The sequence below is a fragment of the Salmo salar genome, chromosome 24 (assembly GCF_965601325.2).
Source record: "Salmo salar chromosome 24, fSalSal1, whole genome shotgun sequence".
Lineage (NCBI taxonomy): Eukaryota > Metazoa > Chordata > Actinopteri > Salmoniformes > Salmonidae > Salmo > Salmo salar.
The window spans coordinates 10,479,442-10,504,724 of NC_138314.1; the positions used below are offsets into that span (position 1 = coordinate 10,479,442).

Below are 25,283 nucleotides of genomic sequence, written 5' to 3' on the forward strand. Positions count from 1 at the left end.
ATGGAGTTGTTGACCATACCATTAGCTGCAGAGTGGGTGGAGGAGGTGAGGCCAGACAGGGTAGTCATCTGCTCTGACTCCTGTGCAGCACTGATGAGATTAAATTCATGTGTCTCAGGGCAGACAGGATGTATTGTATGAGGTTTTGCAGTGCTTGTATAGAGTGAAACAGATGGGGTATTTGTTATGTTCCTCTAGGTACCAGCTCATGTGGGAGTAGAGGGGAATGAGGAAGTGGATATTATCGCCAAGCAGGCTCTTAAACAATCTAATGTTGAGATGGAATTGTCAATCAGTAAAGCAGAAGCCAAGGGGTTAATAAGAACAGTGGTTAAAAATAAGTGGCAAGAGTTGTGGAACAGGGAGAGTAAGGGAAGACACCTGTATAAAATCCAGGAAAAGGTGGGGGCAAGGAGGTCCTCAGGCCGAGAGAGAAAGGAGGAAAGTGTAGTCACTGGAACACACAAGGCTAAATAGAACATTGAAATTGGTGGGGAAACATCCGACTGGGAGGTGTGATCATTGTTAGGAGGAGATGGAGACATGTGAAACGTTCTATTTCAGTGCCAGAAATATGTGAGAGAAAGGGAGCGATTGTTATTATATTTGAGGAGTAATGGGGTTGAAGAGTCAGGATTAAGTGAACCTGCTGGGGAAATCTTCAGCGGATGTAATATTTTATTATGTATGTCGTTTCCTTAGGGAGACGAGATTATTGGGTAGGATTTATCCTCTGGGTACCAGCTCACTGTTTCTGGTCCACACTCCAGTCCAATTGGTGGCGGTAATGCACCTTAAAGTTGGTTGCCAATTGCGACATAAAATCCACAGAAAAATAATTAGTCAGCGCTTTCGTTGACGTCACATCCAGTTTCTTCCCAGCTGGATAAAATAACATAACTCATCTTCGAATAAACTATGAAATAAGATGGTATGAAACATTAATCAATGTAATCTAGCAGGATACTGGTTGATAGCAATAAAATATTATCAGTTCTTAGCTAGTTCTAACGTCACAGCTAGCTAACTGTTAGTTAGCCATTGGCATTGCATTGGCAAGCTATAGCCGCAGTTCAACCAAGGTTGAGAAGGTGGCTAGGATTTCGGTCAGCTACATTCTTCTCTGCGGTAAAGTTATCTTGCTACTAACAGTGTTGCTTTTGCAATGTTTGGAAGGAATACACTCCCAGAATTCAGACACATCCGGACAGAGAGCAACAACAGCTGCATTCAGTGAGCAGCCACAGGATAACGTCACGTCGTATCATATCATACCAGTTGAATGCGTGAGTTGTACATATAGTTCATACCGAACTATATGAATATAGGCCCCCGTCGCCAGTTGTCCTCTGCAGTTAGCTGTAAGTATTGTATTTCTACACTGAACAAATATAAACGTAACACGTAAAGTGTTGGTCCCATGTTTCATGAGCTGAAATAAAAGATCCCAGAAATGTTCCATATGCACAAAAAGTTTGTTTCTCTCAAATGTTGTGCACATATTTGTTTACATCTGTGATAGTGAGCATTTTTTCCTTTTATCAAGATAATCCATCCACCTGACAGGTGTGGCATATCGAGAAACTGATTGAATGGAATGATCATTACACATATGCGCCTTGTGTTGGGGACAATAAAAGGCCCCTCTAAAATGTGCCATTTTGTTACATAACACAATGCTAGAGGGAGAGTGCAATTGGCATGCTGACTGCAGGAATGTCCACCAGAGCTGTTGCCAGAGAATTGAATATTCATTTCTCTACCATAAGCTGCCTCCAATGTCTTTTTAGAGAATTTGGCAGTAGGTCTAACCGAAATCACAACCACAGACCACGTGTATGTAGTTGTGTGGGTTAGCAGTTTGCTGATGTGCCCCATAGTGGCGATGGGGTTATGGGTAGGCATAAACTACTAAAACAATTTGCTTTTTCTCAATGCCAATTTCAATGCATAGAGAAAGCTTGACAAGATCGTGCCATTCATCCACCGCCATCACCTCATGTTTCAGCAGGGTAATGCACAGCCCAATGTTGCAAGGATCTGTATGCAATTCCTTGTCCTAGTTCTTCCATGGCCTGCATACTCACCAGACATGTCACCCATTGAGCTTATTTGGGATGCTCAGGATCTACGTATACGACACCGTGTTCCAGTTCCAGCCAATATCCAGAAACTTTGCACAGCCATTGAAGAGGAGTGGGACAATATTCCACAGGCCACAATCAACAGCCTGAACAACTCTATATGAAGGAGATGTGTCTGCGCTGCAGATGGTAGTCACACCAGATACTGACTCGTTTTCTGATCCACGCCCTTTTTTTCCCTTTTCATTAAAGGTATTTGCGACTAACAGATGCATATCTGTACTCCCAGTCATGTGAAATCCTTAGATTAGGGCCTAATTAATTTATTTCAATTGACTGATTTCGTTATATGAACTGTAGCTCTGTAAAATCTTTGAAATAGTTGCATATATATTTTTGTTAAGTGCCACAACAAATTGCTTTGAGACTGCTCTCGAAGTTGATGTCTGCCACCTCTTGCTTTTTTTTTTTTAGTGTCTTAGCGCCCTGTTTGCCCAGCCCGTTTTCTAATGTGCTACACAAAAATAGACAGAAAACACATTTAATTTTTACCTTTTCTTTCGGCATGTGAAGACCCGAGGAGTTCATATACTGTCAAGATCCAGTGGACCATGCCCAGAACTCCACTGCCATTCTGGAGATGGGACATAGTTGTTGGAAGGTATGTCAAACCGTAGTGGATAGACCCTCTCGCTCAATCTGTGTGTGGCTTTATATTCTGCTAGTACATTGACTAGTCAGTCAAAAACAGATGGGCAAACTGACACGTTTGATCATTGTTTAGATTTTTGGTATTCCGTCAATTTCTGTGTGTGAACTTTGTGATTTCATCTGTTATTCAACTCAATCACCACCTTTGTTTAGCTTGGAGGGCAGGTGCGCAAAGATGTGAATCACACACCAGTCATCTGCACGACATTGAGTGTGCTGGACCCAGGGAGTTCCTGAGAGGGAATGAGCCGTGCATCAAGTAAGGGAGAATCTAGCTGCTGTACTTGACTGCAGTTTCTGACAAGCTCATCAGTCATTGTTTGTTGTTACATGATGATAGTCATTCCCAGTTTACGGTACTGAGACACCTGCCTGACTTCATCATTCAACAGATTTGAAATACCTGCTTGGAGGTCAATGCTATATATCAGAGCTGTTCAATTCTGGTTCATGAGGGCCGAAACACTTACAGTTGAAGTCGGAAGTTTACATACAACTTAGCCAAATACATTTAAACTCAGTTTTTCACAATTCCTGATATTTAATCATAGTTAAAATTCCCTGTTTTAGGCCAGTTAGGATCACCACTTTATTTTAAGAATGTGAAATGTCAGAATAATAGTAGAGAGAATGATTTATTTCAGCTTGTATTTCTTTCATCACATTCCCAGTGGGTCAGAAATTTACATACACTCAATTAGTGTGTGGTAGCAATGACTTTAAATTGTTTCACTCGGGTCAAATGTTTCGGGTAGCCTTCCACAAGCTTCCCACATGCTTAGCTTGGGTGAAGTTTGGCCCATTCCTTCTGACAGAGCTGGTGTAACTGAGTCAGGTTTGTAGGCCTCCTTGCTCCCACACACTTTTTCAGTTCTGCCCACAAATGTTCTATAGGATTGAAGTCAGGGCTTTGTGATGGCCACTCCAATACCTTGACTTTGCTGTCCTTAAGCCATTTTGCCACAACTTTGGAAATATGCTTGGGATCATTGTCCATTTGGAAGACCCATTTGCAACCAAGCTTTAACTTCCTGACTGATGTATTGATGTTGCTTCAATATATCCTCACAATTGTCCTGCCTCATGATGCCATCTATTTTGTGAAGTGCACGTCCCTTTTGCAGTAAAGCACCCCCACAACATGATGCTGCCACCCCTGTGCTTTACGGTTGGGATGGTGTTCTTCGGCTTGCAAGCCTCCCTATTTTTCCTCCGAACATAACGATGGTCATTATGGCCAACAGTTCTATTTTTGTTTCATCAGACCAGAGGACATTTCTCCAAAAAGTACGATCTTAGTTCCCATGTACAGTTGCAAACCATAGTCTGGCTTTTTTGTGGCGGTTTTGGAGCAGTGGCTTCTTCCTTCCTGAGCGGCCTTTCAGGTTATATAGGACTCGTTTTACTGTGGATATAGATACTTTTGTACCTGTTTCCTCCAGCATCTTCACAAGGTCCTTTGCTGTTGTTCTGTGATTGATTTGCACTTTTTGCACCAAAGGACATTCACCTCTAGGAGACAGAACACGTCTCCTTCCTGAGCGGTATGATGGCTGCGTGGTCCCATGGTGTATACTTGCGGACCATTGTTTGTACAGATGAACGTGGTACCTTCAGGTGTTTGGAAATTGTTCCCAAAGATGAACCAGACTACAATTTTTTTTTCTGAGGTCTTGGATGATTTTTTTATTTATTTATTTACATTTACATTTAGCTTATTTTTATTTTATTTTTTATTTTTCCTCCATGATGTCAAGCAAAGAGGTACTGCGTTTGAAGGTAAGTCTTGAAATACATCCACAGGTACAAATTATGTAAATTACCCTATCAGAAGCTTCTAAAGCCATGATAGTCAACTTAGTGTATGTAAACTTCTGACCCACTGGTATTGTGTTAATTTACTGTAAGTGAAATAATCTGTAAACAATTGTTGGAAAAATTACTTTGTTTACTGTATGTAAACTTCCGACTTCAACTGTATGTTTTTTGTGTCTACCTGGTAGTTAATTGCACTCACCTGGTGTCCCAGGTCTGAATTATTCCCTTATTAGAAGGAGAGGTTGTGGTCACTGAATGGTTTGATAAGCATGAAAATTATCCAAACCAATGGTCACCAACCTTTTCTGAGTCAAGATCACTTTGAGTCAAAATGCAAGCCGATCTACTGCTCAGATTTTAAAAATGTTTATGTAAGCCTATGCAACATTAACCAATTAAAAACAGTTCTCTAGCAATGAGGTTTGTGCAGTTGGCTATAAGCCCAATAAATTATCTCTGCATATTATCTATGCTTGAATTGCCTGGCCAATTTTGTTCTTAGACCATTTAGAAATTGTATTGATTTTTTTTTTTTGGTATAGGATCACACTGGTAATAGATAATTTCAAATAAAATGTTGGTCACATACACATGGTTAGCAGATGTTCATGCGAGTGTAGCGAAATGCTTGTGCTTTTAGTTCCGACCATGCAGTAATATCTAACAAGTAATCTAAAAATTTCACAACTACCTTACACTTGTGTGTATATAAGGAAGGAATAAGAATATGTACATATAAATATATGGATGAGCGATGGCCAAATGGCATAGGCAAGATGCAGTAGATGGTATAGAGTTCAGTATATACATATGAGATGAGTAATGTAGGTATGTAAACGTTATATAAAGTGGCATTGTTTAAAGTGACTACTGATACATTTATTACATCCAATTTTTAATTATTTAAGTGGCTAGAGATTTGAGTCAGTATGTTGGCAGCAGCCACTCAATGTTAGTAATGGCTGTTTAACAGTCTGATGGCCTTGAGATAGAAGCTGTTTTTCAGTCCCTCGGTCCCAGCTTTGATGCACCTGTACTGACCTTGCCTTCTGGATGATAGCAGGGTGAACAGGCAGTGGCTCGGGTGGTTGTTGTCCTTGATGATCTTTTTGGCCTTCCTGTGACATCGGGGGGTGTAGGTGTCTTGGAGGGCAGGTAGTTTGCCCCCGGTGATGCGTTGTGCAGACCTCACTACCCTCTGGAGAGCCTTGCGGTTGTGGGCGGAGCAGTTGCTGTACCAGCGGGTACAGCCCGACAGGTGCTCTCGAGTGCTCGGGGGTTTTTGGTGACAAGCCAAATTTCTTCAGTCTCCTGAGGTTGTTGCGCCTTCTTCACCACGCTGTCTGTGTGGGTGGACCATTTCAGTTTGTCCGTGATGTCTACGCTGAGGAACTTCAAACTTTCCACCTTCTCCATTACTGTCCCGTCGATGTGCTTAGGGGGGTGCTCCCTCTGCTGTTTCCTGAAGTCTACGATCATCTCCTTTGTTTTGTTGAGTGTGAGGTGAGGGCCCATTCCGAGGGCCCTCACCTCCTCCCTGTAGGCCGTCTCGTCGTTGTTGGTAATCAAGCCCAGCACTGTAGTGTCATCTGCAAACTTGATGATTGAGTTGGAGGCGTGCATGGTCACAGTCATTGGTGAACAGGGAGTACAGGAGAGGGCTGAGAACGCACCTTTGTGGGGGCCCCACATTGTTGAGGATCAGCGGGGTGGAGATGTTTTTTCCTACCTTCACCACCTGGGGGCGGCCTGTCAAAGTCCAGGACCCAGTTGCTCAGGGTGGGGTCGAGACCCAGGGTCTCGAGCTTAATGACGAGTTTGGAGGATACTATGGTGTTAAATGCTGAGCTGTAGTCAATGAACACTATTCTTACATAGCTATTCCTCTTGTAAAGATGGGTTAGGGCAGTGTGATTGCGATTGCGTCGTCTGTGGACCTATTGGGGCGGTAAGCAAATTGGAGTGGGTCTAGGGTGTCAGGTAGGGTGGAGGTGATATGATCCTTGACTTGTCTCTCAAAGCACTTCATGATGACGGAAGTGAGTGCTACGGGGCGATAGTCGTTTAGCTCAGTTACCTTAGCTTTCTTGGGAACAGGAACAATGGTGGCCCTCTTGAAGCATGTGGGAACAGCAGACTGGGATAGGGATTGATTGAATATGTCTGTAAACACACCAGCCAGCTGGTCTGCGCATGCTCTGAGGACGCGGCTAGGGATGCTGTCTGGGCCGGCAGACTTGCGAGGGTTAACACTTTTAAATGTTTTACTCACGTTGGCTGCGGTGAAGGAGAGTTTGCAGGTTTTGGTAGCGTGCCGTGTCGGTGGCACTGTATTGTCCTCAAAGCGAGCGAAGAAGTTGTTTAGTTTGCTCTAGGAGCAAGACATCTGGGTCCGCGATGGGGCTGCTTTTCTTTTTGTAGTCCATGATTGACTGTAGACCCTGCCACATTCCTCTCGTGTCTGAGCCGTTGAATTGCGTCTCTACTTTGTCTCTATACTGATGCTTAGCTTGTTTGATTGCCTTGTGGAGGGAATAGCTACACTATTTGTATTCGGTCATGTTTCCGGTCGCCTTGGCCCTGATTAAAATCAGTGGTTCGCGCTTTCAGGGAGGGGGGGGGGGGGTGGTGTACACGACGGTGATTATAAACGAAGAGAATTCTGTTGGTAGATAATGCGGTCGGCATTTGATTGTAAGGAATTCTAGGTCAGGTGAACAAAAGTGCTTGAGTTCCTGTATGTTATGATCACACCATGACTCATTAATCATAAGGCATACACCCCCGCCCTTCTTCTTACCAGAGAGATGTTTGTTTCTGTCGGTGCGACGCGTGAAGAAACCAGGTGGCTGTACTGACTCTAACGTATCCCGAGTGAGCCATGTTTCCGTGAAACAGAGAATGTTACAATCTCTCATGTCTCTCTGGAAGGCAACCCTTGCTCGGATTTTGTCTACCTTGTTGTCAAGAGACTGTACGTTGGCTAGTAGTATACTCGGGAGCGGTGGGCGATGTGCACGTCTATGGAGCCTGACCAGAAGACTGCTCTGTCTGCCCCTTCTGCGGCGCCGTTGTTTTGGGTCGCCTGCTGGGATCCGATCCATTGTCCTGGGTAGTGGACAAAATAGAGGATCCACTTCGGGAAGTTCGTATTCCTGGTCGTAATGTTGGTAAGTTGACGTTGCGCTTATATCCAATAGTTCCTCCCAGCTGTGTGTAATGAGACTTAAGATTTCCTGGGGAAACAGTGTAAGAAATAATACATAGTTTCCTAAGAACGCGAAGCGGCCATCTCTGTCGGCGCCGGAAGTGTCTGTTGTATTAATTGTGAGGCCCAGCTGAGTGAACATAATATACAGTACCAGTCAAAAGTTTAAACACACCTACTCATTCAAGGGTTTTTCTATATTATTACTATTTTCTACATTGTAGAATAATAGTGAAGACATCACAACTATGAAATAACACATATTGAATCATGCAGTAACCAAAAAGTGTAAAACAAATCAAAATATTTGAGATTCTTCAAAGTAGCCACCCTTTGCCTTGATGACAACTTTGCACACTCTTGGCATTCTCTCAACCAGCTTCATGAGGTAGTCACCTGGAATGGTTTTCAATTAACAGGTGTGCCTTAAGTTAATTTGTGGAATTTCTTTCCTCCTTAATGCGTTTCAGCCAATTACTTGTGTTGTGACAAGGTAGGGGTGGTATACAGAAGATAGTCACCTTTTGGCGAAGTTCGCCGTTTTGAATCCAAAATAGGTAACCTACGTGATTCGTGTAAATCCAATGAGAAAGTGGATCACTTCTGGCTGTAAGCGAACAAGTGATGCGCGTTTGGAGCAATATTGGCTGTATCTGAAGAGACAACCAACTTGCTAGTTACAGCATCAGCGTGCGCTCTGGAAAGACAGCGGAGAGTGGAAAGGCAGGTTGCCAGTTACAGCAGCGCGTCCCCAGAACGATAATGAAGAGGTAGGTGAGAAGCCTGACCACGGAAACGGGGGTGAGAAGGTGATGAACCGTACTTCATGAGCTGTAACTGAAAAACAGGCTGGCATTTGGAAAGTTTTTGAGGTGAGGGAGCAAGTGTGTTGGAACAAGAATTGTTAGCGTTGTAAAGTATCTTGCTAGGTGGATCGAATTCTCTGTTAGCTAGCCAGAGAAATGTTGAGCAACATTAGCCAACTTAGCTGATAAAATAATTGAGTTTATGGTGTGAAAATTAGCTGGCTAATAAAGTCAGACAGCTAGCTAGCTAACGTTACAACATCAGATGATCTAACGTTAGTAACCTAACCAACTCGCTATAGTATTAACTGGTATACGACTCCATGCCGTTTCTCAAGTTATGTTAGTTGCTTACTGGACCCTGGCATTCTGTGTGAAATGTTAACTAGCTAACATACTAATGTTTTCCCTCCTACAGTATGTGGTTAATATTCAGAATGAGAGAATTAGGTGAAAATGAGGCGTTGCTTGTTAAACAAGTGGATTCAGGGATCAAGTGTAGCTGGAGCTGGGCCTGGCTTAAGCTGGATGCCACTATAGAGGCGAAAGGAACACCACACACTTTCCCGCTTTCTCACTTTTTCAATACAGTGGATAAAAAGGGGTATGCCAGGTATACTCTGTCTGAATGAGATCAATTATGCCAACAAAGGGTATCATGCTCTGCTGGCACATTATAGAACAGATGTCCACAGGCAAAACGTGTACAATGTAATAACGTGCAGTGTAGCCCAAAGATATTGCTTTTGTTGTGTTGAACTTGACAGTAACACGTGTGTGAGTGAGGGTGGATTATTATTACTTTTTTAATTTTTATTCAGTGAATGTTATTTTTGTACACATGTAGGCTTGTGCACTTGATCGATGTCTACTATAGTGGCCACTATAATAGAGCAAAAATACAATGCCTGTTTTGTTTCATTCTATTTGCACTTTAAGATGTTTTTTTCCCCAAGTGCAATATTTAGATTGTGTGTGGGGTCACAAGCGTTCTATGTGTGTATCGTTTTTGCTCAAGACTTGAGTGTCTTTTGCAGTAAAGTCAAGGCAACAAATAACATTGGATTGCTTTCCTGACATTTTTTTTAACTGTGTGTTATGTTCACGTTAACCACTTATTTTATTTTACACACTGAGACTGATCATATATATCATATTCTTTGTTGTTTAATTAGTTAACCTGCATTTCCCCCCTAGCAGGGATTTATTTTGCATGTTTCAGTGCAACAAATAAAGGTGTCACCTTTTTGGGCCCTCACCAGTTTGCGTCTCTGCTAAATGCTTCAGAGTTCAAGTAACAGACACATCTCAACATCAACTGTTCATAGGAGACTGGGTGAATCAGGCCTTCATGGTCGAATTGCTGCAAAGAAACCACTACTAAAGGACACCAATAAGAAGAGACTTGCTTGGGCCAAGAAACACAATCAATGGACATTAGACGGGAGGAAATCTGTCCTTGGTTCTGATGAGTTCAAATTTGAGATTTTTAGTTCCAACCGCTGTGTCTCTGAGATGTGGAGTAGGTGAACGGATGATCTCTGCATATGTGGTTCCCACCTTGAAGCATTGCTGGTGACACTGTCTGTGATTGATTTAGAATTCAAGGCGCACTTAACCAGCTTGGCTACCACAGTATTCTGCAGCAATACGCCATCCCATCTGGTTTGCGCTTAGTGGTACTATCATTTGTTTTTCAACAGGATAATGACCCAACACACCTCCAGGCTGTGTAAGGGCTATTTGACCAAGAAGAGTGATGGAGTGCTGCATCAGATGACTTGGCCTCCACAATCAACTAACCTCAACCCAATTGAGATGGTTTGGGATGAGTTGGACTGCAGAGTGAAGGAAAAGCAGCCAACAAGTGCTCAGCAAATGTTGGATCGCCTTCAAGACTGTTGAAAAGCATTCCAAATGAAGCTGGTTGAGTGCAAAGCTACCATCAAGGCAAAGGGTAGCTACTTTGAAGAATCTCAAATATAAAATATATTTTGATTTAACACTTTTGAGGTTACTACATGATTCCATATGTGTTATTTAATAGTTTTGATGTCTTCACTATTATTCTACAATGTAGAAAATAGTAAACAAATAAAAACCCTTGAATGAGTAGGTGTGTCCAAACTTTTGACTGGTCCTGCATATTTTGTTTACTGAACTGATGGCCTGCGTCTGATGGTCAGTCTGAGGTGGGAGGGAGCAGTGTAGGGATTTAAATTAATTTAAAGGTCAAATACATTTTAGGTCAAATGCATTTTAACAGTCAGCAATAATCTAATGAATTCAGTTCTACTTAGGCTAAATCTAAGCCTTCCACAACCATAAGACCCACTAATATTTACATTTTATCAAAATAGTTGAACATGCTTTTTATTTTTCTGCAACAATCATTGATCTGACTTTCAAGTCTGTATGGAAAATAATATTTTTTTGTTACAAATTTAAATAGAACCATGCGTAACGCACATTCACTAATAATGGCGTAATTGTTGTAGCAGGCAGTCATAAAAGTTCTCATCAACAATCTCTCAAGCCCATGTGTAAGATAGTGATTAACCACCTAATCTTTATATTTAAAGCTTAGCCAACTTGGATCTATTTAAGTGATAATGCCCGAGAAGTCGGTGTTGGAGCATATATTGGCACGGGGCGGCAAACCATGCCAATATATATCCTCCAAACACCGGCTTCCCGGGCATTATCACTTTTATACAACGTGTTACCAACATTTTTTTAAAATTTAACCTTTATTTAACTAGGCAAGTCAGTTAAGAACCGCCTACCAGGGAACAGTGCCTTGTTCAGGGACAGAAATACAGATTTTTACATTGTCAGCTCGGGGATTCGATCTAGCAACCTTTCGGTTCCTGGTCCAACGTTCTAACCACTAGGCTACCTGCCGCCCCAAATAATGATTGACCTATTTTCATGTTGTTTTTATGAATTTATTCATACTATTTCATCCTTCTACAAGATATAATGGAATGTTCGGTTGCCAGAGACGCAACCCAGTCGTTCGTTGTAAATGTTCCATTGCCATACAGGCTGGAAACATTCTTATTGCTTGCTTACTAGCTAGCCAACTATGGCTAACTTAGTCACGTCAAACAGTGCAGCCAGAATAACAACAGTAGCCGCATTTGTTTAAGCTGTTTTCTAGTGACATTTTAATTGGATACATCCATAAGAATGAGCTAATGAGGTATGATTTCTCCTGGCATAGAAAATGTGCTCACTCATCAGGACACTGTTGTTCAGAGGAGCTAGACAACAACACAGCTAAAAAGATCACTTCAAACGGAAGCTGGAAAGACCAAACTAGCTGCACTTTGTTTTGTTTGACCTTTTTTTTTAATTGACATTTCTTTGTATATATCCATAAAAATGCCAGGTGATTCATGATTTAGACTGGCTGAGAAACGCTTCCTCTCTGTCTCGTCCCGACTCCCGACACGTTGATTACTATGGGACAGCTGGAGATCGAATTTGAATATTGAAACAATGTTGCAAATGTTGGAGAGACAGACAGTAGGGTTTATACTAATCTCCGCTATTGAAAACTAAATGTTAGTCTAAAAGAAATGTGAGATAATGTCTAGATGCTTTTTAAAGTGGAGCTCAAGTTCTTAAATTGCCTGGCCGGGCTGATGAGACAGTGGATTGCGCTGTCAGATGGTACAGAGTAAATAGGCAATTTTAACGTCATAGATTTAGCCAGTGGTAACTTGTGGAATAGATACTGGCTGGAATGCAGTTTAACCAATCAGCATTCAGGATTAGAACCACCTGTTGTATAATTGCTAGCTAACAAGATTGAACAGTTGAATTGTTATGAACACACATCCCTTCTGTTTGAAAAGCATGTTAGCCTGTCCACTTTGTTCAGATGTTGAAATCAAGTGGCCTACCTTATTTCTCAGAATGAAAATGAGTTGCCAATACCTAAAATAATTGTTTTATGCTTATTGCACATTTATAAAACAGACTAGACAGCTAGTATAACAGTCTGGCTAAAATGCTGCTAGCAGTACGTGGTACCCCAAGGACAAACTGAGCATTCATTTCCCAGAATCAATGTTCATTGATACTCTTGTTTTAGTAGTGTCTGCTCTGCATGCAATTTGAGGAGTTGAGACACAAGGGTATTGTTAGAAAAGTTGTCTATTACAGTAAAATAATGTCTCAATGTGTTTCGATTCTGTTGGACCAAACCTCAAATGCAAATAGTGAGTTGAAACCGCTTGTCAGAGAGGAAGACGTGATCTCTCAACTTTGTTGGCGTGAGAGACAGGTCGATGGGTTGGTGTGTAAACCATAGAGGAAAAGGCGACGCGAGAGGTTTCACTCTTGCTAAAATCTGTCAAAAATAAACCCAATGCGTTTCTATGGGCTTATCTTGGACCTGAGCTTGTCGCCTGCCTTCCCACCTTTAGGACAACGACTCCCATTGTTAGGGCCGAGACGTGCATCTCTTTATTATATACAGCTCTGTGGTAAATGAGAGTTCCACACAGCACAGAGGAGCGAAGGAGATGAGACCAAAAAATACAACATGAGAACAAACACTCATAAAAACGAAGAACAATAACCTTGCGATACAGGCATTTGGAATATCGCGCAAAAACATTCATTAGAATTAATTCCATATATCGCCTAGCCCCAGAGCAGCGGTGAGGTTGCCTCTCACCTGACTCAGTCCCTCCGCTCTCCCTCTGCTGAGAAAAGGGGAGACAGTCTTCTGGCTTATGGCGAAACTCAAGTCGCACTGCATTATTTCTACCTCATGCACCAATTCATGTTGTTAATCCTATGACCAGAGAAGGTGAAACATTCCTCCATATTCAAAAAGACACAAGCCACGAATAATAACAAAGAAAGCTTATCAGAACACTTTACTATGCTCATTCATTGCAGCTGCAGTGCTGGTTGTAGTGTGAGTGGAAGTAGGAGAATGCGCATTATATGGCTTATAAAAGTGTTTTTGTAAGTTTTGACAGTGCTGAATAACAACTTTAAACATGAAGTTACTCAAAAACAGCAGCTCTTTGCTGTATATTCGTTGAGTCTCTCTCTAGTCATGGTTTTGAAATCTCACAGTATCAACTTTGCTGTGCGTTTTGAGGTTTCTTTTTACAGTCTATGGCTCAAGAAATCTGTCCAGACATGGTGATCTGACCTGTCTGATTGGCCGGCGGTATGCCTATAGGCGCACATGATTTGCTCTCTGGTTAGGCGAAATTCTACCTTCAGACACATGAAATGGTTCAAAATGGGAACACTTTGCCTTCCCGGCGCTAGGAACGCAAGGCTTTATTGTTGGGTTTTTTACAGAAATGTTTGGTGATCGACTAGGAATGCCTTGGAGATCGACCAGTCGATCACGCTCTAACGGTTTGTGACCACTGATCTAAACCATATGCCAAGGTTGTCTCAATCACCAGATCTCAACCTAATTTAACCCCTTATGGGAGATTCTGGACCGGCGTCTGAGACAGCGTTTTCCATCAACAAAATACCAAATGATAGAATTTCTCGTGGTTGAAAGGTGTTGCATCCCTCTGAGTTCAAGACACTTGGCACATTGACGCTGTTCTGGCAGCTCGTGGTGGCTCAACACACTAATACACTTTATGCTGGTGTTTCCTTTATTTTGGCAGTTTATTTTGGCAGTACATTTACTTGGCCTGGAAATGGAAGTTGTTTCAGAAGCTAACATACTTTTGTGTATATAGTGTATGTGGACACCCCTTGAAATTAGTGTATTCGGCTATTTCCAACCACACCCGTTGCTGACAGGTGTATAAAATCGAGCGTACAGCTATGCAATCTCCATAGACAAACATTGGCAGTAGAATGGACTTACTGAAGAGCTCAGTGATCTTTAACGTGGCACCGTCGTAGGATGCCACCCTTCCAACAAGTCAGTTTGCCAAATTTCTGCCCTGCTATAGCTGCCCCGGTCAACTGTAAGTGCTGTTATTGTGAAGTGGAAACATCTAGGCGCAACAACGGCTCAGCCGCGAAGTGGTAGGCCACACAATCTCACAGAATGGGACCGCTGAAGCGTGTAGCATGTAAAAATCATCTGTCCTCGGTTGCAATGCTCACTAACGAGTTCGAAACTGCCTCTGGAAGCAACGTCAGCACACGAACTGTTCGTCGGGAGCTTCATGAAAGGGGTTTCCATGGTTGAGCAGCCGCACACAAGCCTAAGAACGTCATGCGCAATGTCAAACGTCAGCTGGAGTGGTGTAAAGCTCACTGCCATTGGACTCTGGAGCAGTTGAAATGTGTTCTCTGGAGTGATGAATCATGCTACACCATCTGGCAGTCTGACGGACAAATCTGGGAAATCGTAACGTAAACCTGGGAAATCTTAACACTACAGCATACAATGACATTCTGGACGATTCTGTGCTTCCAACTTTGTGGCAACAGTTTGGGGGTATTGCTGTTTCAGCATGAGCCCTGTGTACAAAGCAAGGTCCATACAGAAATGGTTTGTCGATCGGTGTGGTAGAATTTGACTGGCCTGCACAGAGCCCTGACCTCAACTCCATTGACCACCTTTGGGATGAATTGGAGCGTTGACTGCGGGCCAGGCATAATTGCCCAACATCACTAAAGCTCTTGTGGCTGAATGGAAGTCCCCGCTGCAATGTTCCAACATCTAGTGGAAAGCGTTCCCAGATCAGTGAAGGTTGTTACAGCAGCAAAGGGGGGACCAACTCCATATTAATTCACATGATTTTGGAATGAGATGTTTGACGAGCATGACTTTTGGTCATGTGGTGTAGCTTCACCACTGGAGAAGTATTTACAAACCAATATATGAATGGCATTGGAAGTTCATAATAATGTGCCCGACAGGAGACCTTTACATCACTTTTAATGGGCTCACCTGGCCATTCCTTCCTGTTATTGACACCTCTGCCTTGTGATTTCAGATACACGGGCCACTATTTCATCACTCTGCTGTATTCCTTCTTCCTGGGGTGCTTTGGAGTGGACCAGTTCTGCCTGGGGCACACAGGCACAGCTGTGGGCAAGCTGCTGACCCTAGGAGGCCTGGGCATCTGGTGGTTCGTGGACTTCATCATCACCGGAGGCCTGATGCCTAGTGACCACAGCAACTGGTGCACCTTCTACTGAGACCAGCGAGCATGGGTTGAAGACCTTTTAAGGTGGGTTTACATTGCAGAGATGCGGGCCGAATATTTACCATTTGTTTATTTGTGAATTACAGTTTTGAGCAGTTTGACCACGTATCGGATGCCTTTCTATCCGATTCTCCTAGAGAATCTTGTCACCTGACATGCTATCACTTTGTTTGCGCATGCCACAGATGACCATTAATCGCACCATAATAAACAACGTGTCGGCCGTTAACGCAATTTCCTCAGTCTTTTCTCTCACCGTGGGAAAACGAGAAGTATGAGCAAAGGATAAGTGGACCAGGGGCATGGTTGAGTGGCTGGCATGTTCGATATCATTTGCCTTCAGTAGGCTGCTATAGATTTCTGTGCTTTGTTTTGAAAGACTTGGGTCTAAAGGTTAGACCACTGAACTGTTTAAGCAAAGGAAATGGTTTGCTATGTTGTCTATATGAAAGCTTCAATCTATATGTTTCATTATGAGATTGTTTGCGTGCACAAACTACACAATAGCTGAGATGTTACGATGTCTGAGGGCAATTTCACAACACGTTTACTTGAAGAACAGTGCAGATGCAAAGTTTGTTAACAGGATGACTGCACAAACAGCACACACTGGCATTCTGTTATCAGACTTTGCACCGGCACTGCTCTTCAAATAAATGTTTTTGTAAAATTGTCAGTGGAACTTGTTAAAAGTAGTCCTTGTGCATATAGTTGTATGGTTTGTTGAACTTCGCAATCATTGGTTTTTGTTTTGACATTTTAAAGTGAAAAATCCAAGTTCCCCAAATCATTCTGTTACCATGGATTGCCCATGACCATATGATGAAAATTGTAAAAAAAAAATATATGTATATGTTCTAGCTGATCACTGAAGCTTTGCAATGATGTTATAAAGAATGCATCTTAGCTGTTCCCCTTTCATCATACTACTACATGTTGATCATCTCTCTGTGCAGTCCTTTCTTAATTTTTATTTTTTACATCTGATGTATACTAAAAGTACATAATACTGGATGTTGGCGTTTGGACCCTTCCATAGTGCTGGTTGCATTAGCCTACAGGGGTCACACCTACATATACTGTTCACATTGCATACATGTCATTCCAAATGTAGTTCTGTTGTGTTCATTTGAAAACAACTTAATGAACCAGAGGTTAAAGACACATTAGGACCCTATGTGTAATGCTGTTCATATCTACCCTCAATAATTCAATAATTTGTTTTATATTTCTTTGTTATGCATGGATATGTGTGTCCTTATTTATACTTTAACAGAAATATAACAACATGCAACAATTTCAAAGATTCTTACTGAGTTACAGTTCATATGAGGAAATCAGTCAATTGAAATAAATTCATTAGGTCCTAATCTATGGATTACATATGACTGGGCAGGGGTGCAGCCATGGGTGAGCCTTGGAGGACATGGGCCCACCCACTTGGCAGCCAGGCCTAGCCACAAAAGGCCTTTATTACAGACAGAAATACTCCTCAGCACCCCCACCCCCACTCAGACGATCCCCCAAGTGAAGAAGCCAGATGTGGAGGTCCTGGGTTGGTGTGGTTACGCGTGGTCTGCGGTTGCGAGGCCGGTTGGACGTACTGCCAAATTCTCTAAAACGACGTTGGAGGCAGCTTATGGTAGAGAAATTAACATAATTCTCTGGCAACAGCTTTGGTGGACATTCCTGCAGTCAGCATGCTAATTGCACGCTCCCTCAACTTGAGACATCTGTGGCATTGTGTTGTGTGACAACTGCACATTTTAGTGGCCTTTTATTGCCCCCAGCACTAGGTGTCTTCCAAAATGTGACATTTTGGGAAAAAGGTTGGCAAAAATGCATCTTCCTAGGTGTAATGTGAGAGAATGCAGACTGTCTCACTGTGTTTGCCATCCCTGCACATCAAGTGTTTGTGGTTCAATAAAATGTTTGTTTGGTTAAGTATTTCTCTTTGAATCCTGTTCTGAATCAATGATTTGTTCAAAATGAACAACGTATGAGATGGGTCCTTTTTGTTCTGTGCATGCATCCATCCATGCACTTTTCGATTCATTGTGTTTCTTTACACCTGATGACTTAGGCTTATTCATAGCACAGAGATATTTTTACTGCGACATACAGGTAACTGCCAAAATAAAGGAAACGCCAACATATAGTGTCTTAATAGAGCATTGAGCCAGAACAGCTTCAATGCACCTTGGTCTAGATTTTACAAGTGTCTGGAACTCTATCGGAGGGATGCGACGTCATTCTTCCATGAGAAATTCCATAATTTGGTGTTTTGTTGATGGAAAATGCTGTCTCAGGCGCTGCTCCAGGATCTTCCATAAGTATTCAATTGTGTTGTGATCTGGTGACTGAGACGGCCATGCGTATGGTTTATATCGTTTTCATGCTCATCAAGCCATTTCAGTGACCACTCGTGCCCTGTAGATGGGGGCCATTGCCATCATTTGGGGGCAAAGCCATGGTAGCCAAATAATGGCCTGCCCATAATTTGTATACATGACCCTAAGCATGATGAGATGGTAATTGCTTAATTAACTTCGGAACCACACCTGTGTGGAAGCACCTGCTTTCAATATACTTTGTATCCCTCATTTACTCAAGTGTTTCCATTATTTTGGCAGTTACATGTACTCCAGTACTTAGAGGAAAGGAAAACCAGGTTTTAGAGCCAAGCACTATGAAGACTTTATTAAGTGTCCACAAATGTCATATTTACCACTTCCAGAGGTAACACATTCTACATATCATGACTTACAAAACCCACAAACCATGCCTCTAGAACTGCCTATACAGACTAGAGCTGAATGTCTCCTAAGTACATTGGATTCTATAGTTCTGGCAGAGAAATGGGTGCGGCACAGTTCATAAGGGACTCCCATCACCACAATGTTGCATATTGTAACTACGTATATTGCTATGGGAGTACATCAGCGCTAACACGTGCATGTATGGCATGAACCACATTCACTTGTAACATACAGGCACCATAAACAACTGATGTACAATGCATTTGGCACAACTGTTGTGATACAACAGTTTTTTATATATCCAAAAATAACACAATTGTCGTGGAAACATGGCACAATGGTTGTGTAAACATTTTGGTGCAGACAAACTGTTGGATCACAAATCAGCTGTATCGCCACCATTGTATCACAACCGTTGTGTCAAAACCTCCGTGTGTAAGGGGAACACAATGAGTGGAGAGAGACAGGCAGCCACTCAGTCGATTTCCTCAGGGACAACCTTTATCATGACGTCTTCGTTAGCTCGCCGCACTACCACGGACAGCGGACTGCCTGACTGGACAGCATCACTCACCTCGTCTGTGGTCTGGATGGGTTGCCCGTTGATGCTGATTATAACATCATGGTTAATCATGCCAGCACTGCATGGGGAACATGCATTAGAAAACAATTAACACTACACACACCTAGCCTGGTCCCAGATCTGTTTGTGCTCTTGACAACTCCGTTGATTGCCGTCATTGTCAAGCCAATGTTTGGCGTGACAAGGAGTTGGCATGATAGCACAAAGACTGGCACTCAGGCTCACACACCCTCGCTGTTATACAAAACTCAACCTTTCTCTGACTTCTCATCTTATACCATAAAGGAACAAGCATTGACCTTTTAAAAAAAGTTGCAGATGCTGTGTCTTAGAGAGAGAGAGAGATGCATGCCGGTGGCTTCAAATCCAACAGATAATAGGCCAATCAGTACCATTCAATATAGTTGTGTAGTGTTAGCCAGGCTGGCTTATTAATGGACCTAACATCTATTAGCCATTTTGATTGGCATTCAGATGTAGAAGCTTTTGTTTGAGAGGGCTGCTGCATGCATGTTTGTGTTGCATAGCTGTGGGGGCTACTTCCTGCTATTTCCCACAACGTGAACATAGCACACAGAGCTATTGATACAGATTTGAGCTCCTGACTGTTCTAGCTTTTTTTGCAATGGGGTAACAGGGGATGTGGTTGAAAGTAATAGGGCTCTGTTCAAAAGTAGTGCACTATGAAGGGTATAGGGTACCATTTGGGGCATGGCCAGGAAGAGGACGTAATCAGAAACCTGCCTGTGGGTGACTGCTGGCTGGAGTGTAGAAAAGATCTGGACCAGAGCCTAGTCTAATAGCCTTGATAACCACAGGCCTGTCATTCCGTTCCTTTGAAAATATCCTGATGCCCCCAAACCCCTTTGTGCACAGCACTGTCTGCTAATCCATTTGACCAAGACCTAATGGATAAACAAACAAGTCTCCTACTGTGCAGCACAAATCATACAGCCTTGTTTCAGGTTGTGTCCAAAACCTTTTAATAGTGAGTAGTGCTACGGTATCCTTATTTCCCATTTAAAACTGCTTTGGTAATATGAATGTAATAACATTCCTATTCAAAAAGCGCAATGTAACAGGTAATTGTCAGATTTAGGTCTGTACACCACTCAAATACACCAAATGATCATCTGTGAATAACACAGTAATGGCGGTATTGTCCCATTATCAGGCCTTCTGTAGGTGTTCCCACCATATGCCAATAATGTGGTGTCTAAACTTGACTCGGCGTGTGTCCTAAAATAGCCGCCTGTCCTTTACCTGTCTGGCATCGGCACACATTTCAGCAAATAAACGCAGGGTCGAAATGAATTGTTTACGAGTGAACTTCAGTGAGTACCGTAAACATTGCGCAAAATAAGATAAAGGAGAGCAATGTCATTGCCACGGATGAGACAGCAGTCGGGTTTGACATGGTCGGCTTAACTACGGGGGATACAAGGCGCAACGAGGCGTGCGCGAGAGAATGGTGCTAAATCGGGGGTGTGTGATCGGCAGCCTAGTCTTTGCAAGTCTGATCTGCGATGGATTTGTTATTCTGTTTATACTGGTCACAATAAGCAGTGCGGTAGTCTTTTCAAAATGTTATTGAGCAAAGGCCATGTGCGTTTAAGGAAATAGATCCCCGTCTCTAATAAGCGCCGGGTGTGTTAAAAGAGGTTAAGTGATTAGAAGCAAATGTCTGGGATATTAATTTCTGTTTTACGGTAGTGCACTACTTTTGACCAGGGCCCATAGGACTCTGATAAAAAGTAGTGCACTTTATATAAGGATAGGGTTCAATTTGGGATGCACACTCAGTCTTACCTGGAGGCAGCTGTTCCTGGGATCACTTCATAAACGTACACTCCCGAACTCACATCTGGGAAGCCGCTCTCCCGCTCCCTCAGATCTCGGATCAAACTGGGAGGAGGAAACCGAGGATATTACACACAGTATGGCAAGACTTGGAAATGGTCACAGAAAAGAATTTAGCCAGCAACATTTTGAGAGAGGCAACAATTTGACTGTACACTTAATATAGATTGTGGTTTCATCGGGAGCAGCATTTATGGTGCATAGTACACCTGCCAGTAATAATGGCAAGGCCAGCGTCCCCAATGGCACCCTATTCCCTATATAGTACACTACTTTTGTCCTGGCCATGGAAAAGTGATACCTTCTGACCAAAAGCAGATGTTTACTCACTGAGTTGAGAGCTGAAGCATCCGGACACCCATGTATTTCTTTTTTGGCAGTGTCTTTCCTGATAACAATGCAGTCAAATAAGAACGGTTATAGAATACCAAATGATTGTATAGAAATGTGACAAATAAGAATTTGATCTTAACTGACTTGACTAGTTAAATAAAGGTTAAATAAAATAAAAATAAAAATCATCAATCTGAACCAGAAAAGCTATCATGTAAATCATGGGGTATATTCGTGAACTAGGTAGTGAAGAATTCGTTATACAAACCCTTGATTTGTCTGTCGTAGGAATCCGCAAGGAATTGGCGTATTCTGTCAGCAGGAATTGCAAAGGATATTCCTGCTGTTACCTTCAGAGTATTTATACCAATGACATCCCCATCCTGGAAACAAGTCAAATTGAACATAACAAATTATGAATATAAACAGAACTGTAGCATGAAAATATGCATCTGATATACAGTACCAGTCAAAAGTTTGGACACACCTACTCATTCAAGGGTTTTTCTTTATTTTTACTATTTTCTACATTGTAGAATAATAGTGAAGAAATCAAAACTATGAAATAACACATGGAATCATGTAGTAACCAAAAAAGTGTTAAACAAATCAAAATATATTTGAATTGTTTAACACTTTTGGTTACTACATGATTCCATGTGTTAATAAAATAGTTTTGAGATATATATACACACAGTTACTTCGGAAAGTATTCAGACCCCTCGACTCAACCAGCTTCATGAGGTAGTCACCTGGAATGCATTTCAATTAACAGGTGTGCCTTAAGTTAATTTGCGGAATTTTTTCCTTAATGCGTTTGAGCTAATCAGTTGTGTTGTGACAAGGTAGGGGTGGTATACAGAAAATAGGCCTATTTGGTAAAATACCAAGTCCATATTACATCTCCATGTGTGGTTCCCACCGTGAAGCATGGAGGAGGTGTGATGGTGTGGGAGTGCTTTGCTGGTGACACTGTCAATGATTTATTTAGAATTTAAGGCACACTTAACCTTAACCAGCATGGCAACCACAACATTCTGCAGCGATACGCCATCCCATCTGGTTTGAGCTTAGTAGGACTATCATTTGTTTTTCAACAGGATAATGACCCAACATACCTCCAGGCTGTGTAAGGGCTTTTTGACCAAGGAGAGTGATGGAGTGCTGCATCAGATGACTTGGCCTCCACAATCAACCGACCTCAACCCAACTGAGATGGTTTGGGATGAGTTGAGCCACAGAGTGAAGGAAAATCAGCCAACAAGTGCTCAGCACATGTGGGAACTCTTTCAAGACTGTTGGAAAAGCATTCCTCATGAAGCTTGTTGAGAGAATGCCAAGAGTGTGCAAAGCTGTCATCAAGGCAAAGGCTGGCTACTTTGAAGAATCAAAAATATATTTTGATTTGTTTAAAACTTTTTTTGCTTACTACATGATTCCATATGTGTTATTTCAGATTCCATATGTGTTATTTCATAGTTTTGATGTCTTCACTATTATTCTACCATGTAGAAAATAGTAAAAATAAAGAAAAACCCTTGAATGAGTAGGTGTGTCCACACTTTTGACTGGTATTGTACATCCATGGAATATGTACTTTCATTAAAGAAAGTTCCTTTGAACATGTCAGTCAACATTGTGTAATGTTCTGTTCTTTCCTGTTGTTCCAAGAATGTTCTGCTGTTTCCATGTGTGATGCTAAGCATGGTAATTCTCACTGAGTGAAGGAACAGAATGAGATGTGTATCCTTTTGGTGTATTTGAAAGTAAAGCAGTCTTTTTACAACATAAAGCTCAAGGCCACTGCTTTGATATATCCTATGTAATTGTGTACGCGTGACCAATTATGTTTTATGTAATTGCACTGCACCAATGCAATGTTGTGCAAAAGCCTTCTTTTATATACCACAAGGACTTAGATGGAAAACATTATATAGCGGGTGAAGAAAGGCCTTAAGCTTCGTCAAGGGCGACTCTAGAATTTTTCTGCTTTGAGATCAATAGGCAGACATAAGTCATCACTATTACAGGAGTCTGCAGATAAAGAATGTTTCCCGTGGCGGATTTTAAAACAACAATGTCACAGTAAAACATAGAATTGGGACCTTGAGCAGTAAGCCATATATAGAAAACAGAATTATGACCTTGCAAATCTTTCCTAAATGAAAAAAGAAAGATACATAGCCTGCCTGCATTTCAAATGTGCTGATTACATATTACAATCCTCTCAAATACAATATCAAGTAGTAAATACCCTTACCAAGTTAACAAGTGGTCCCCCTGAGTTGCCATACTATAAAAGAACAGAGCAATAAACAAAAGGTAATGACAATTGTATTGCAGTGCAATGTTTAATCCAAAACAGAGACAAGAAGAGAAGATGGAGACAGTATGTAATATGTAAAGAGATGCACATGCAGTAAAAAACATTCTCAAAGTACTGCTGCTTGACAGCCATGTTTCACGTTTGCATCCGAAATGGCACCCTATTCCCTATATAGTGAACTACTTTTGACCATGCAGGGCCTATAGGGCTCTGGTCAAAAGTAGTGCACTAAACAGGGAATAGGGTGCCATTTGAGTCACAGACTATGACTCACGTTGATGATGGCGTCCGTCTGGATGTACTCCATGTCAGAGTCTTTGAGTCCCAGCTCCAGGCCATTCCTATGGGCCGTGCTGATGATGCCTGTGGTGACCGTGTTCTGCAGGGGGAAGAAAATTCAAACAAAGCTTCAATTCCAACTAATATCCAAGTGAGTGCTGGCCTTTTTCATGTTTGTTGTGATCTATTTGTGGTTCCAATCATCCTTTCATGTGTTTACGCAAGAGGATAACAGTTGAGCATGTTCCCTCGCTTTACCTGCAGGGAGAAGGGACTGCCCACTGCCACCACAAACTCCCCCGGCCGAAGGTCAGACGAGTGGCCCAGCAGAAGCACCGGCAGTGGACTCTACAGAACAAGACAAACATAGAGATCATATAAATCACAAATCAACTGTTTCATGTTGCTAGGATATCAATGTTCATTCTAGTGTTCTATTTAATTATGTGAAGATGGTGGGTGAGCATCGCTACTCCCTTCCTGAGACCTGTAGTACTGTCCCGGAACCCAGAAATGTTTGGGCTTTTCTTTAAGCCGTGTCCGAGCCAGAACGGCCCATAGAGCAGGAACATGTTTCTGAAACTTGAGGCAGTTTGATGTAAAGTACACCCCCTGAACAGGACGCTAGTTAGCTTTCCTGGGACAGTAGTATTGAAGGTGCTTCTGGAGTATGTTGTGACAATAAGGCGTGGGTTTGAATCCCAGGTCAACTGTGTTGTAAAGGCAACTGTGGGCTTACTGACTGACACATTGCTGGTCCGGTTCATTGAGTCATCAGAGCTACTTCCTGATACTGTATATGCAGTAAGGGAAGACAAATCACCCCCCAAAAAAGGGAAAGAGGCTTTTCAACCGCTTTGTTAATACATTGGCCCTATATCATCAGTAAAGCCAACAAGGCACTCTCACCTTCACACCCAGCCTAAGCGTGTATCTGCATGCCTTTTCTTGTCATGGGTTGAAGTATTTATATTGCTGGAATCTGACAATTACAGTTTATTTCCATTGCCAGCCCCTCTAGGGCATAAAGCCTTGTTCCATCACAGCCTCACTTTGCAGGCAACTTTTGGAGTCTGTTGCAGCCTATGACTGCTTACTGTCTACCATCACAACTCATTCAATTTAATCCCTTTCTTATTTTACCTTTATTTAACTAGGCAAGTCAGTTAAGAACAAACTCTTATTTTCAATGACTGCCTAGGAACAGTGTTCAGGGGCAGAATAACAGATTTGTACCTTGTCAGCTTGGGGATTTGTTACTAAACCTTTCTCTGATTACTAGTCCAACACTCTAACCACTAGGCTACGCTGCCTGCGTTTGTAGTCTCCACGGAAGTTTCTAGTCTTCTGAAG

The 25,283-nt window shown here is 42.2% G+C and overlaps 1 protein-coding gene and 1 pseudogene across 2 annotated transcripts in view; one reads left to right on the forward strand and one right to left on the reverse strand.

Moving 5' to 3' along the window:
- Positions 1–23,146, forward strand: LOC106584936 (TM2 domain-containing protein 2-like; annotated as a pseudogene). Its single transcript, XR_014382602.1, has 6 exons — positions 1–45; positions 1,035–1,361; positions 2,658–2,745; positions 2,949–3,054; positions 15,578–15,814; positions 22,426–23,146. The product of XR_014382602.1 is annotated as a TM2 domain-containing protein 2-like (transcript).
- Positions 18,476–25,283, reverse strand: part of htra4 (HtrA serine peptidase 4) — a 14,689-nt gene continuing 7,881 nt past the window's right edge. Inside the window, exons 4-10 of the mRNA XM_014171001.3 lie at positions 24,189–24,278; positions 23,926–24,030; positions 23,586–23,618; positions 21,594–21,708; positions 21,323–21,380; positions 20,942–21,037; positions 18,476–19,190 (exon numbers count right to left, since the gene is read on the reverse strand). Of these exons, the coding sequence (XP_014026476.3) occupies positions 19,025–19,190; positions 20,942–21,037; positions 21,323–21,380; positions 21,594–21,708; positions 23,586–23,618; positions 23,926–24,030; positions 24,189–24,278 (663 nt within the window). The 3' untranslated portion in view covers positions 18,476–19,024. The remainder of the gene's footprint in view (positions 19,191–20,941; positions 21,038–21,322; positions 21,381–21,593; positions 21,709–23,585; positions 23,619–23,925; positions 24,031–24,188; positions 24,279–25,283) is intronic.